Source organism: Triticum aestivum, chromosome 6A (assembly GCF_018294505.1).
Source record: "Triticum aestivum cultivar Chinese Spring chromosome 6A, IWGSC CS RefSeq v2.1, whole genome shotgun sequence".
Lineage (NCBI taxonomy): Eukaryota > Viridiplantae > Streptophyta > Magnoliopsida > Poales > Poaceae > Triticum > Triticum aestivum.
The window spans coordinates 600,581,352-600,597,553 of NC_057809.1; the positions used below are offsets into that span (position 1 = coordinate 600,581,352).

Below are 16,202 nucleotides of genomic sequence, written 5' to 3' on the forward strand. Positions count from 1 at the left end.
ACAGGACCCCCACAGAATCCGCCAAGGCATCGCCCATGTCGGCGATGGGGGACTACTCGACGATAAAATTTATGACGCCGAACGAGGAAGGGAGCAAGGGTGGAGGATGACGATGGCTGGATGCTGCACATCCATTCCAATGTTTTGGTAAACCTGTGAATCAAAGGTCTATGCTTACAAAATTCCAATGTTTTCTAATCCGTTGGTTTGCGCATCCATTCCGAACAAATTCATGGGTTATTCCTATTCTTACATTTTTTAGGATCATGCAAACCAAAGGGGCCCTTAAGATGCACCAACCTACAAGTAAGAGCATCTGCAACAACTTGTATGTAACTGTGTTGGTAAATTTATCCATATCATCAATGAACAAGTTATCATACAACATTTTCAATAGGTTGTACTAAAGTACCCAGGGTTTATGAGTGAGAATCTATATTCCTATCTGTAAACTGTTCAAACGGAAGAAAAGTTCAACCTACCGTTGCTTTCTCGCAACGTGTTTTATAAGATACTAGCATATATGCCCGTGCGTTGCAACGGGGGATAAAATAGTATGCATTTAAATTTAGTGAGAATTATATGTGCAACCAAAACCCTGTGTGCACACGAAAAAGGAACATTTAGCTTCTGGGTTTCGCCGCATGTGAAGGAATCAATCCGCAATTTTTTCATTCATTGATTGAGTCGTACGGCAGAGAAGGTCCATGAGTTCTTCAATCTACTCTTCCTTCAATCCTTTCAATCGAGGGGATTTTAAGGTATGAAGTTTCTGAATATTCAAGGAAACATGAACAATTTTTTTAAACCCTGAACAGTTTTAAAAAAATTATGTACACTTTCAAAAAACGCGAACAAAATCTGAAAGGAAACATCTTTTAAAATTCGCAAACATTTTCTGAAAAACACCATCTTTTTTATAAAAACATGAACATTATTTGAATTTGTGAATATATTTTTTAACGGGAACATGTGTTGAGAAATCATAAGATTTTTAGAAAATGTGTATCTTTTATACAGAACATTACCTTTTTTTAAAACACCAGTTTTTTTAATAAAAAGTGAACATTATTTGAATTTATGAACATTTTTTAAAAATGGGAACATATGTTGAAAATTCATAAGATTTTTAGAAAATGTGTATCTTTTCCACTTGAACTAATCCGTCCTCTTGCTCAACACCAACCACTTCAGCGTTGAACTTGGCAACATGAGCGGCACGCATACTAGCGTTAAGAAAAGTTTAACATTTTGAGTGGAGAAACGACAATCCATGGCTCAACGCCTCGACGGCATCGTCTGCGACACTGAGATTTTGTTAGCTCAAAGCCATATTATTTGGCGTGTAATCTCTTCTACTTAGCGAGTGCGGTGAGCATGCGCTATGGCCTGGGTGTTTCATGTAGCTGACTGCACAAATGGATGCATGCAGATGAACAAGCTGCTTGTGACATCCAAAGACGTGGGTTCCCTTTGCGATGGCGTCCAATTCAATTTCAAGCCGTTGAACTACAACCGTGCAGGTGCAGCAATATGGAAGAGCCGCGACATAGCAATATGGAAGCTGAAATTCAAAGGTTTTTCTTACACAGTATGCGTAGAGTTGGTGTGATTAAGCTCCAACGCCAAAATGTCTGGTGCTCAACAAAATGGTCAGCTTTGGTTGAAACTTCGAACTTGGATTATTCCTTGCTGAACTTTCAAAAGAGGGTCAATTTTGTTGTTTCTCACCCAAGCGAGAACCATGCTTACGACTCGAACGGAACCCATCGTTTTCTTAGCTGGGAAAACTCGAAGCAGTGACGAGGGTGAGAGGACCCAACAAAATGGTTTATCATGTAACTGTACAAAGCATGTGGGTTTGATCGCTTGAAGCTCCGCTTTGGCTGCGGAAAAGGGAAAACATGTCTTGATTGCTGGAGACATGTTGTGCGGTTACTGCGGGTGGGAAGGGGCAGCCGCGTGGGTCGCGTGGCCCTTATTTTTGACAGTTCAGCAAAGAATAATCGTAGTTTGAAGTGTCAACTAAATCTGACAATTTTCCTGAGCGCCGGCCATTTTGGTGTCGAACTTATCCACACCAACCCCACGCATGCTGTGTAAGAAAAACCCTCGAATTTTAGCGGGGGAATGAAGATCCGTGGTTCATCTCCATCGGTTCCAACGTGCAAGAGCATCTACAGCCGGACATCTTAAACCCGCCTCATAGCGTCAGGGCGGGCCTCCCGATCACTGACAGGTCATGTTTTCTCGACCCAGACGGACGCCTCAAACGGGCCTCAAACTCCTGGGCTGACCAGCACCCTCATATTGAGCCAAATATGGGGCGGATATGGGCACGCCTGCCACATCGATCTGACGGCGGGGTCCCACGCGGAAACGCCCTCAAACCCGCCGGTCTGAAACTCGTCTCCTCCGTCGGACCGGTGGCGAGGCGTGGTGCAGCTCCGCGTAGTGCATTGACCGGCTATTTAGGTCGAACGGTGGCACCGAAACCCTATCATCCATTCACATTTTTCTCCTCATGTCCGCCGCCGCCACTTTCCGCTCCACCCGTCCGATTAGTAGCCATGCCCCCACGTAGGAGCGAGCCCTTTCTGACGCTGGAGTGTCGGCTCAAGCTCCTTGAGTAGATCCAGGCCAGGCGCGAAGCCTGGATCGCCGCGGGGCTACCTCCGGATGCAGTGGAAGCGGAGGAGGAGGTGGAGGAGGAGGACTTTGAGAAGGAGCGGGATGAGCCGAAGGAGGAAAATGTGGGGAACACTGGCGAGGGGGGTCTACAGGCGGAGCAGGAGCCATCCTCGATTCCCTCCGGTCGGAGTCGGCTACGAAGGCAAGACGCCGTCGCGGGCAGGAGATGGAGGCGCAAAAGGACGCGGAGGAGGCGGAGATGTTCGCCTACATGGATGAGGTCGAGCAGGAGGAGGATGAGCCAGAGCCCTCCTACCAGCCCGTCCAGTCGGTGCCCTCGTTGTGGACATCTCCGACAACGAAGAGTAGTTAGGGTAGTACGTAGATGTAGTACGTAGGATTCCTTTTGCATGTTTTGTATGGATTTAGAGGATGAAATATGTGAGAGGCGGATACAAAGGAATTAATTTGAGGCGTCTCCGATCAGTATCCGTGGGTGTTTGAGCGGTCGGAATTGCAAAGCCTGGCAGTAGATGCTCTAAGCTCAACACCAACGGCATATTCTTTGGTACGTGTGGATCGTCTCACCAATTAGAAGCTTGTAAACTGGGCCGTGAATCGCGGCTCTTCCACCGTTGTAGGTGAACGGCTTGAATTGGAGGCCATCCCAATGGGAACCCACGTCTTTGCATGTCACCAGCACCCTGTTCATCCGCCCGCATGCATGCATGCATTTGTGCAGTCGAAGTGTCGAACACATGAAACACTTGGCAGGCCATAGCCCACGCTCACCGCACTTGCTAAATAGAAGAGGTTAAATGTCAAATAATATGGCTTCAAGCTCACAAATTGCAATGCTGGAGACGATGCCGTTGAGCACGATTGTCATTTCCCCAGTCAAAATGGTAAAATTTTCATAACGCAATTATGCGTGGGACTCATGTTGCCAAGTTCAACTAAAGTGGTTGATGCCGAGGAAAATGATCATATTTAGTTAAAGTGGATAAAAGTGGATAAGGTTGCATAGCGTCACCACAAGAACAATTCTTATTTCTGTGGGGGTTTTCTTTTGAAAAAGAAGTTAAAGTGGGACTGTTTTTTGTTGAACTTTCAATAGAGAGTTATTTTCTCAATTCCCATTTGACTTGCGAAGAACCAGCCGCATGGGTAGCATGGGCGGGGTCCTATTGCCAGGGACCGGCGAGCATGACGGCGAGACTCTATAAGAGTATGGTTAATAGTATAGCTAGTTGCCGAAATTGCATAGGAGCACACGTCGGTGTCAAAACCGGTGAATCTCGGGTAGGGGTTCTGAACTGTGCGTCTAAAGCGGATGGTAACAGGAGGCAGGGGACACGAAGTTTTACCCAGGTTCGGGCCCTCTTGATGGAGGTAAAACCCTACGTCTTGCTTGATTTATTCTTGATGATATGAGTATTACAAGAGTTAATCTACCACGAGATCGGAAAGGCTAAACCCTAGAAGCTAGCATATGCTATGATTGTCTGTATATATCTATCGACTAGCTTGGCCTCGGTTTATATAATGCACCAGAGGCCTAGGATAACAAGAGTCCTAGCCGAATGCGCCGGTGGGGAGGAGTCCTTGTCTTGATCACCAAGTCTTGTAGAATCCTCCATGTATGCGGCAATTGTCCGAACTGGCCCATGAGTATACGGCCATGGGGGTCCTCGGTCCAATCCAACAGATCGGGAGATGACGTGGTGAGTACCCCCTAGTCCACGACACCGTCAGTAGCCCCCTGAACCGGTCTTCAAGTTAGAGACGCTCCTCGATTCTTCTGAACTATTCTTCATCTTCGGTTGTCGGTCTTGAAAACTGGTTCAACAAATCTTCTCATCTTCGATCTTGAGGATCGCCGACATGCATTCGACAAGTTTATACGTCGGGTATCCGAGGAGCCCCTTTAAGTTTCCGCCCTTTATCAATGTCTTGTTATTTTTATGCCACACCTCGGGTTTGAAGTTGTTCCCGGGAGGCAGTGTCCTCTTGCGTCCGAGCTCTAACGCCGGATAGCATTCGAGGCATCTTTTGCAGCCGAGCACTAATGTCGGACTGCTTCCGAGCTCCAACGCCGAAATGTATCCGAGCTCCAACGTCGGACTGTGTCCAAGCTCCAACGCCGGACTATATCCAAGATGTCATAGATCATCTTGGTCCAAAAAAGTTGAAGGAGTTTAGCCGAGCTTAATGCTGGAAATGCCCTCTATGGAGCCAACCACTAGGGCCCGAGCTTTATGCCGGACTGCTTCCGAGGTGGTGCACCATCCCGACTGTGGGCCGATTTTTTGTCAATATTTTTTATTGGTGCAATTTATTCTCTGCCGAGATATATAGCCAGTAGCCCTCAAGGTGTGTATCGGTTTAAAACCCGAGATGCACTTGAAGGATGACGTAAGACCGCTGATCCCAGTAGCCGCTGAGACTCAGGTTGATTTGTAAAATCGGCCTGAGGATCAAGTCCTAGCTCGGCAGGATACTTCGGGGCACAAAAAGCGGCGTGCTCAGTCCTCGAGGCTCAGGTTGGGTGCGGCCGACCAACCTGAGGATCAAAATCTCCTCGGAAACTGTATTGCACTTAAAATTTTCTGCATTGGATAGGCAATGCAGTAGCCCCCGAGACACTGGTCGGGTGGCAACACCAGATCGGGGGATCGATGTGCCCCTTTAATATTTGTAAATAATAAGTCCGAAGCCCAGTAGCCCCCGAGCCTTAATGCGGGCACGGGTGGCCGAATTAAGGATTAATATCCATAGTAAAATCACAAATTATGTGTAATGACTCTATGTATCCAAGTACTTTACGTCATTAATGCTCGGATCCGCATTGTACAAAACTTTGTTGACCGACCATCGGCTTCCACCTCCTCGGCCCGTAGCCGATGAGTGTTTGTCCTACTTTATAAAGCCTTTATGAGGGCAAAGATTTACGACAAACAAGGCAATCTGGCCATACGGTTTTATAAACAAAGGTACGCAGAGAGATATGTTATATTATTGTTTAACATAAGAAATGTCTTTCAAAGAAAATAGTCCCTCTATCGGTTCCTTTCTTTGGGTTGTCATGCAAAGCATGATCATGAAACCTCAGCTCTAATGTAAGAGCAAAATATCGAGGATTTAGTTTGGGAGACCAGTTAATAGCCCCCGGTAGTGTTCGGCGACAGTCGAGATCAAGCCGTAAACACTTCAGCCATTGTTATGGATGGCCCGTCATTTAACACTGTCATCGGATTTTTGACCAGTTTACGCTTATTGTGACAGTCAGTTTTCGGCTTTCTCCACTGAGGTGCTTAACCATGTGAGCTGGAAGCACAATCGCAGTGGTTCTCCCTTTGCACACCTAGCCGAACAAAGCGGAACGTAGGAGGCAAGCGCAGGAGCTGGGCAACCCAACTATTGACCGAAGAAACAATTCGAAACCAATGCATATATAGTGAGATCCGAGAATATTTTTGCCGAATCTATAAAGGTGTCCGGCACTGCACTGCGAGACTTGTGCTGAAAACACACAAATAGTTTTAAACTGCCATAAGCTTGGAAAACCAAAAAACGTCAGTAAAAAACTTGACGTCCGAACAAGATCAAGTGTTCGGTGCCAATCCAAAAATTGGTTTTAGAAAAAAAAGAGTGCTTCTGTCATGCTTTAACATAACACATGCGATCTCAAGACTTCAAGCGGGTCAGCCTACGGCTGCAGCCTCCTATCCCGAAGGCGGAGTGCTTCTTGTTAGATCGGTTTAGCGAACTAAACTCGAGCGGTCACTAGAGAGAAAATGGGTTATCTGGCTATTGACCACACACTCACGTCAAAAAAGGAGCGATAGAAAAAGACTTTGCAACGACCAAGAAGAAAACACATTTACTATAAAATAGCTCATATAAATTTTAAGAGCCCCCAAGTGACTTGGGTAAAAGATTTTATGTATAATGATTGTATGTACCGAAGTACTTATATCATATCTTTGTTCAACCAAACTTTAAACGCGTCTTAACCGACCGTCGACTTCTCCCTCTTCGGTCAATGACCGAAAAGTGTTATGTACTCCACCTATCGAGAATATCGATAGTGTTTCTGATAACCAGGCAACCGGGCCATAAGGCTGTAACAGACAAAGCGCGCTCAGGGAACTTATGCTATATTACAGACGAAGTGTAAGAAGCATCTTTGAAGAAAATAGTACCCCCACTGATACCTTTCTTCGGTGCTCATTATTATTATGAGACTTGTGCAATAGATTTTTTGTACTCATGAGTTCCGTTGTGTGCCGACCATGATTGAAAACAATAAGAGCGCTAGCTTTCGGCTTCATCCAGTCTGAGGTCAGAGCTCGGAGGACCCGGTCGTGACAATCGCAGAGGTGCTCCCTTTACTCCCTAGCCGAACAATCGGGAACGTAGGGGTAAGCACAAGAGCCAGGCAACCCAGCTTGCAAATCGCTTAAGTTAATATGGTGCATATTGTGGCGTAATACACGAATAAGAAACGAAGCCGTATAAGTATAATCATATGCAAGAGGAAAAACTTCATAAAGGAAGCCCCCAAATAAACGGAGTATTTGAATATGTGTGTCACAAACAAAGTTTGGACAAGGAAATTTTTACAAGCAACTTTTTTCCAAAAAAGTATAATGCTAGATCGAGTCGAACACAAGTTAAAAATTAAAACTTTGAGCATGAAAGCGACTTAGCTGGTTAATGTGTTTGGCATTGATAACGTGGTCCGAGCTTGATGCGGGACAAGGTTCCATCCCTCAAGCATGTCCCGAGGTGGTGGAGCGGAGAGCTCGACACGCCGAAGTGGTGACATAGCACGGTCAATGCGGACCGGCAGAATGATGCCGAAGTCCCCGGATCATTTTCCTGTGCACAAAAAATAGTGCAAATCGAAGATAATAGTAATAATAATTGAAAAAAATGTTGCATAATAAATAATTTATGCAAAGTGAATAATAAAAGAAATATAGCCTGGCGCCGAAGTCAATGTCGATGCAGGGCGTCGGCATGATGCGATAAAGGCGTGGCAAAGCCTGAATTCACAGGTCGGTCCGAGTTCCGGATGCGGCATTCGCCGGACTATGTACGGAGACTGACCGAACCACCATGCGACCTCGTTAATGCGGCCACCATTTGATAGACCTGTGTACATATGATGGACAAGCCAAAGTAATAATTCCTTGGAAAAAATGAACCCAAACAAGCAAAAAATACTAGTATTAATAGCACCTGGTTTATTTGTTGTAGCGTTCCGAAGGAAGGTGATTCCCAAAATTGGGACTCGATCCGCACACCCATTGCCTGATGGGCGATAAAACGACGGCATGGCAATGCTGTCAAAGGTTGGCTCGCCGAGGCAAAGCCCTCGGTCCAGCTAACGTGACGGAGCTAGTCGGCTAGTGACGCCGAAGTGTCTAGAGTAGGTTGATGAAGAGATGGCGAAACCCCCAGTCCAGCCGAGATGTCGAAGCCTCGGTGTCAGCTGATGAGTCGAAGTAGGTCGGCATGATGGACACCAGCTTGAAGAAGCAATAGTGCGGCCCTGCCGATGCAGGTCGTGACGTGGTCGATGCCGGCTTGATGAAGCGACCGTGCGACGATGCCGGTATGCCCGCTCCGTGTAATCCGTGGGGCGGCGATGTTGGTGATGATTTATCCCTCACGATCCCGGACTCTTGTTCGGCTTGCCGAGATGATGATCCGAAGAAGTTGAGCTCGGCTTAACAAAGTGACGACGTGTCTAGCGCAGGTCGGCAGCCTTGGAGCAATATTGCCGGACTGGTTTGACACCAGCACGATGATGAAGATGACCTCAGAGGAGGCTTAAAATTTTACGGGCATGTGTTTAAAAACGACGCACAATACCCTAGAAGAGAATTCCTCTAAAAAGGTTGTCCAATATCACGTTCATAAAGAAACATGAATTCGGGTCAGATCCGTATTCGTGCAGAAAACGAATCCTAAAATTGGCCCACTCATCGGAAGGTTCCCAGAGTTTGAACCATCGGATCAAGCTAAAATTTGGAGGGATGGTAGATATGAGAATTCCGCAGTAGATGAACGGTTGGATCTTTCAAAGGATCTCTGAGCTGGGCTCTGGAGACCACGCCCTAAACTCGTCCAGATTCCCATCTAGATTTGACAGGGCTCCGGTATATCATAGATTGTCAGAGATTCCTCCATCGGAACTCGACGAAATTTTGCATGGCTGTTGTAGAAGTAATTCTGCACTATTCCACCGGAGCAATCGTCAAATCGACGCTCGAGGAGGCGGTGGCGGCGGATACAAGTTCGTTGTCTAGAAAAACAGCACGGTCGCCCGAGGGCAATGTTGACGTTGAGCCCCCGGGCTCCCTGGATGATTCCTCCATGATCTTGATAGGGATCGGAGTTGATGTTGATGCAGGCCCTCATCCGAACATGATGATCGGAGGTAGGGCACAGTCCTCGGTCGAGCCAAGGTGACCAGGCGAGCCGGTGATGAAGATGTCGACGTCGCAGTTAATCCGCAGACAAGCCATCGATCCCTTTGTCGATCACACAGCGGAACTCTCAATGAAAGCACCAATGTCGGTGTCAAAACCGGCGGATCTCGGGTAGGGGGTCCCGAACTGTGCTTCTAAGGCGGATCTTAACAGGAGGCAGGGGACACGAAGTTTTATCCAGGTTCGGGACCTCTTGATGGAGGTAAAACCCTACATCCTGCTTGATTTATTCTTGATGATGAGTATTACAAGAGTTGATGTACCACGAGATCGGAAAGGCTAAACCCTAGAAGCTAGCCTATGGTATGATTGTCTGTATATATCTATCGACTAGTCTGGCCTCGGTTTATATAATGCACCAGAGGCCTAGGATAACAAGAGTCCTAGCCGAATACGCCGGTGGGGAGGAGTCCTTGTCTTGATCACCAAGTCTTATAAAATCTTCCATGTATGCGGTAGTTGTCCGAACTGGTCCATGAGTATACGGCCATGGGGGTCCTCGGCCCACTCCAACAGATCGAGAGATGACGTGGTGAGTGCCCCCTAGTCCAGGACACCGTCAGCGACGCTGCCCACTCGAGTCATATCTGTTCATGTGTCTTGGGATCCTCAACCACTATATTAACCACACTGTACTGCAAACTTTATCATCTCGTATTCTCATTTGCTTTGGCGTATATCAGTCTTTAATTCCACACGGTTCTATTCCCACTGGTCAGAAGTTCTGTCATGTGTAGCAGCCAGAGCCTATCCACCTCAATGAACAATAGCCAACTACATCTATTCAATGCATCTGGTCCCCATCCTCCCACCTATCTCATCCCTTCTCCCCGGACGCCTTGTTCTTTCCCATTGGCTTCTTAATCCTCACCAAGTGTTCGTGATGTTCTTCTTCATCTCGCACCTTTTATGTTTCTTTCTCTTCTCGCTCTTGTTCTACTTGTTCATGAACGTGGATGTTGAAAGAAATCCAAAAGAACTAGGAAAACAGCGAACAAATACGAGTAATCGCATGAAGACAACCTGGATGGAAGACAACCTGTGATGGCAAACTTGAGTAATCGCATGAAGCGCTTTCCCAAACCCTAATTCTCCCTCTTCCGGTGTAGGATCACAAGGGCGAGAGGTTCCGGAGACCCGCTCGCCAATGCTCACCGACATTCACCATGGAGTAGATTACAGTGGCAGCGCAAGTTGCAAGATGAGGCAAAACCCTCTTTTTTTCCGGTGTGTCTTTGGTCGTGGACGGTAAGTCGTATATATAGGAGAACCGACCCTATATCGGGTCGCGATCACGATCTCAAAATGGCTTGGTTTCCAAATCGTAAACTTACCGAACAAGAAAACAATGAACTTGTCGGTTAAGACATCAAAAAATAAAATGGCAAAAGGAATCCGCGATCCTAAAATTGGCTGTCAAAACATCAAAAAAATAAAATGGCAAAAGTAATCCGCGCTCCTGCAAGTCTATGGACTGGATTTCGGTGGACCATTCACACGCATGTCACACGCCCGCGCCCTGCACCCTGGCCCTAGCCTAGGCCAGGCAAGGCAAGCGCACGCGTGTGGTGTTCTCTTGCCATCCTCATACCCATCACCTAGTGGAGACGCGGAAGACTCCACTATTTAGGTTGGTCTCATACCTCCTCCACTTTCGGGCTGCGACTAAAGATTACGCCTCCACTCACCATTTACACATGGCCCTTTTGAGATTTACATTAGAAATTTCAGAAATTCTTCATGGGCCAAGCCCATTTATTAACTCGTTACAAACTGGTCATTGGAAGAAACATGACCATAGTACTCAATGAACTTTCTTTTTTACACAGTACAATCGAAGTCGCTCACATACACGAGCATACCCTCTCCAAACTTATTCGCATTGGAATCCTAATTCAGATCTTCATGGAGTCGATGGCTAGTTTCCCTGTTGCATAAGTGTCAAAGAATTTCGCTAGGTAGTCCTTGCTCTTCATCTTCCCGTACCGTCTAGGTCTCTTGTCATCCACCAGCTCTGGCACCGGCTCAATCTCCGCCTCTGGGTCCAACTCGTAGAACATCACCAACGACAAGCGCTCTTTCTCCGCATTGGTCACGACCCTATGCACTAGGCTTTTGAACAACCCGTTGCTCACTACCTGCATACATGCACTAGGATGAAACAGGGAGATGCATATATATCTTAGCTTGACAATGTACAAGACGGGATCATACAAAGTTACAAACTATATAGCCAACTACCAACGGACACAATAAAGTTACCTCCATTACATCCCCTATGTTCACAACCAATGCGTTTGGGACGATGGGCACGTTGTACCATATGTCATTCTTCTGCAGCTGGAGCCCGCTAACATCGTCATCAATGAAGTTGACCGTGATCATCGAAGCATCGGTATGGGGCTTAAGGCCCAAGACATGGTCCGGCTTGGGGCACCGAGGGTAGTAGTTGATTATAGCTTGGGTTAAGGACTTCTCACCGAGCATGGTTGTCAAGTATTCCTCCTGTAAATTGAGAAGCTTGGCTAGGTTTTGCAGCATAAGGTTTGCCACCGGTCTGCATCGGACTGTGTACTCGCATAGAATGTCTCTGCGCAACACAATATACTATGGATGATAAGAGAAATGTATTGAATCGGTTACTCGTCAGTTTAGGGTTTTTATCATGGATTGCAATTTGAAAATATACTCACCAATCTATATTGATATGTAATGACCTGGCGTCTTTTTTATTGTTCAACTTGTAAGAAAAACTCAAAAGTTGATAATAAAGCAAGGACATATTTGACCATTGTCTCATAGGCATGCTTAGTCACATCGAGACAGAGAAGATAATTTCTCAGCCATATTACTTCTTGAAATGCAGCCAATGGGGTCCCAGCACAGTCTGAATCGAAGTTCATTCATTGGAGTAGTGCCAAGCAAGAAAGTGCTTAGAGGCCCAAAATACTTCTAGAAAGATCAGATAGTAAGACGAGTTGTAATTGGGCGAGTTGCGGAGCTACTTTTTCCTTCTTTCATTGCATCTGTCCTTGTATGCTTGGGTGAAGTCATAAGCGGATTATTGCCGTTTACATGCATAACTGGTTGTATAGGTTTCATGACAAGTCTAAGATTTATTATGACATTATACTAGAATCTTGATATTCTGTATGCATAAGTGTATTAAATAAAGATTAAAAGATCTAGCAGCACGTTTTTTGGAAGGATATGTATTTCTGAATTAATGAAGATATGTAGTATATGTTGATTCCAGTGGAAACCTAAAAATGAAACTACTTACGCTGTTTTTCGGTGAATCTCAATGCCAACAGGTCGGAGTTTCCAACTCCACTGAACAGATCATGGCAAAAACCTAGAGGGCACGGACCTGAAAGAAGGTGGCTGCGTTGGCCACAGTGCATAGGCTCTCTCCGACTCGGGTTCCACCAGGAGGCTGAGCCGGTCGTTCCAGTCAAGCACCTGATTTTCCACGACGACCATGTCGTTGCCGTACCCATCCGAGCTCATCTTCTCACCGTCGACAATGTTCGAGTACTTCTGTTTCTCTTCTAGCGGGAGCTTGAAGAACTCCCTCACAGCCTTCGTCACCTCGGCAAGAAAACCAGGCTCCATTCCATGTCCAACGGCCTGGAGAAAGATCGAAATGACCACTTCATCACATCACACGACGACAAGAAAACCGAAAGAAGTTTGAGAATAAATTTACCAGGAAGAGGTCCCAGTTCTGCAAGGCGGACTGCAGCTTGGCGAGCTCGTCGGCGCTGTTGGCGGACAGCCGGCTGAGGTCGACGACGGGGATGGGCTCGGGTATCTCCGAGACCGCCGCCGCGGCCGGACGGTCTTGCTCGGGGACCACGTACTGGCCCGGCGGCTCCTGCACGCCGCCGGCCACCAGCTCCTGCACGATCGGGGGCACCTCGCGTATCTTGAATTGTTGGCCGTATGACATGGTTAGCTGCTTGGTTTTGGTTGGTTGTTACTGCTGCTAGTGCTGAGCTCCCGCTTTGGCAGTGTCTCTTCTCCTGGGCGCAGCGCAGCGGGCTTGAAGCTCGGCTTTGTCTGTTGGACGATCATGCGCGTAGCATTCAGCGGACGACGGCCGCAGTTGGACGCGCGGGCAAGATTTTTTTTTCGAAAAGGGGGAATTCCCCGGCCTCTGCATCAGAAAGATGCATACGGCCATGAATCGTGTCCCCGGGCGCACGGCTACAGCGGCACCGCCTGGACGGGCGTGGAGCTGGAGATCATGCAGATGCAGACATGCAGTGACGTGAGAGATTGGTGGCCATTTGAACCAAAACCAAAAACGGTGGTGCTCGAGCTAGCGGTCGACGTTTCCCTCCCGGGTCTGGCACGTGCCGCCTCCCTCCCTGCGTGGTTAGACGACACGTATCCTTTGTGTCACCGAGCTCACGTGCATCTGGATGGATGAACGGTAAGTTCGAAAACAATAGAAAAAAAATGCTTAGCAACAACATGTTTGGGTGTCCTATAGCTCCGTGTGAAATGTGGCCGTATGCATCGCCTAAATGCAGAGACCGAGGGTCATTCTCCTTTTTTTTTTAAAAATAGCTGCGTGTGAAATTTCGTGAGGAAATAATAGCTTTTGTACACAAGATCGGAGCTCCAAAAAGCTTCAAATTAGAGCAGCGAATTTTGACGGACCATCATGAATGTCAAATCTTGTTAGTCTTTTTGCTACATTAATTATTTGAATTGATTGCAATTTTTTGTTGGTAATTTTGACAGGCCGCTTGGTTGGCTGGTACGGTACATGTGAGCTCAGGAGCAAGATTCTGATGGCCAGATTGTGGCTGTCAGGGCAGGGCGCGCCTTCAATGTGTCTGGTCCATTTGCTGCTGATTTCTCCAAGGAAGCACAGGATATTGGAGAGGCCAAACTTTGGTTCACTATGTGTGACTTTCTTCATTGTAAGCGTGATGCAAACATGCCTGCGCCACTACCTAGCGCAACTAGGTTCATCACTCCCTGATGGAGAGGATCTTGTCTTAGATGATGATGTTTCAGCTATTGTAGCTAATGTTGTATTGGCCGATGAAGCCCAGAATGTTTCGTAATAAAGCTTTGTGCTTGCCCTAAGAAAAATAGGAAAACACTCTCACCCTCTTCGTTGTCAAGTTGTCAAGTTGCCAAACCCTTTATCCGTAGTAAGCCTTATCTTTTAATCAGTGCAGCGTTGTTCTGAAAAATTGCCTTGGATACTCTCACCCTCATCATTGTTACAAGTTGCCAAAACGCTCTCATTGTGTCGGTAGACCACCTAGCGAGGTTGTAAGCCTTTAGAGCATCTACAACAGGCGTCTAAAAAGAGCTCTGCACATTAAAATTTTGTTTTTTTGGCGCCGAATAGTTCCAGCAGATGCTGTAGCGCTAAAAGATTTAGGACGCGCGCTGAAAAACGCTATCGCGCAGCATATTTTAGACTCCGGATTGAGCGCGCTTCACAATTTGCACTGTCTACTTTTTGGGCACGTGTTTTTGGGCATCTGGTAGTGACGCGCTAAAACTTTTATTGGGCGCGAAATTTTTGTTACGGCCGTTGGAGATGCTCTTAGATCACTTTCCTTTTTACGCACGAAAACTTTTAATCAAGTCATGAAACATCAAGATAGTATAAAGAACACCAGAGGTAAAAGAAATTACATTCGGGTTCGTAGACCACCTAGCGACGACTATAAGCGCTGTAGCGAGCCGAAGGCGCACTGCCGTCACTGCCCCTCCTTCATCAGAGCCGGGCAAACCTTGTTGTTGACAATCAGAAAGTCATTGTGCTAAGACCCCATACGACCAGTGTTGCAGAACAGCAACCGTTCTCGATGATGAGAAGCGTAAATTGAAAACATTCAATATGTAAATACATGAATATAGACGAACGAAAACCAGAACCAACCGGATCAATCAAAGATAAACACGGAACAAATTCCGCAAGATCCGCTGGAGACACGCCTCCACACACCCTCCAATGACGCTAGACACGCCACCAGAATGGGGCTAGGCGGGGAGAACCTTACTCCATCTTCAGGGTGTCGCCACCGCCTTACTTTCTAGGACACAAACCCTAGTCAAACTCAAAAAAAAAACACCTAAAAATGAAGCCCCCCTTATCAGCAGGGGCTGGGATATACCGTGCCTCCATGGGCCTAATGCCACTAGAGTCTGGAGACAAGGTAGATAGGCGGGGGCGGTGACGGTGACGGGAGGCAGAGGAAACTCTATCGCCTGTATGCAATAGCTTATGTTATTTTGAAGTCACCTTTTAGACTACATTCATGCTGACAAAGGATGGATATTAGCAAGATTCTTATCATCGGCGCAGCATTGTTTAAAAAAATATCTTCGATACTTCCAGCTTGCGTTAATCTTACAAAAAAATTATCATGTCTGAGTTTGGTCACATCCATTGAATTGTTTTCGTAGGATGCAACTATGCAGGTGAGCCATGACATTCCTTTGCATGCAAAGTTTGTTATATTGTTCCCTCAAAAAAGAAGTTTGTTATATTGTTTTTTATTTTGAAAGATCCAGCAAATTACTAGGTTCAATTAGTAGAAAGCAGCGGAACAATAATATGGGGAGGATCCAAAGATCAAAGAAAAAGGAGAAAAACGACAACTCTACTAGATGCAAAACAACACTACGCTTACATGGTGGATCACCCTCCACCCACAAAAGGGCAACGCAGCTCTGACTCCGGCTAAGATCTACAGAGAAACTAGACAAGGCTGGCATCACGGGAGATTGCCGAACGGGCCACCTATCGCCAGTCATCGTACGCCATCGGGCCCCCGCACCGCAGCTTCGACTTCATAGCAACAGGCGGCCAAGGCAAACTCACGGACACACTGAAGAAAAGCCGACTACCATAACCACAATATATGGTTGAAAACATTGAGAGAGTTAGGTTAGAAATTTCAAAAAAAAAATCAAAACTTTTAGACATTGATTCACATGACTCAAAACACAGGGACGGGAAAAACACATGATTGAGTAGCATGTCCTTTTCAATTCCGTAGGCTTATGAGCGCTTGATATCATAGGGAAAAC

At 46.5% G+C, this 16,202-nt stretch overlaps 1 protein-coding gene across 2 annotated transcripts; it reads right to left on the reverse strand.

Annotated features, from left to right (window-relative positions):
- Positions 1-10,815: 10,815 nt before the first annotated feature.
- Positions 10,816-13,294, reverse strand: LOC123131263 (protein SRG1-like). 2 transcript variants are annotated; one of them, XM_044550979.1, is made up of 4 exons: positions 12,844-13,288; positions 12,505-12,764; positions 11,397-11,724; positions 10,816-11,272 (listed from the first exon to the last, which is right to left on the reverse strand). In XM_044550979.1, exons 1-4 carry the CDS (start codon positions 13,084-13,086, stop codon positions 11,030-11,032), a joined length of 1,074 nt encoding a protein of 357 aa, XP_044406914.1. In that variant the 5' UTR covers positions 13,087-13,288; the 3' UTR covers positions 10,816-11,029. The 2 variants fall into 2 exon arrangements, with proteins under 2 accessions (XP_044406914.1, XP_044406915.1); XM_044550980.1 differs by having other exon boundaries at positions 11,093-11,285; positions 12,844-13,294.
- Positions 13,295-16,202: the final 2,908 nt, after the last annotated feature.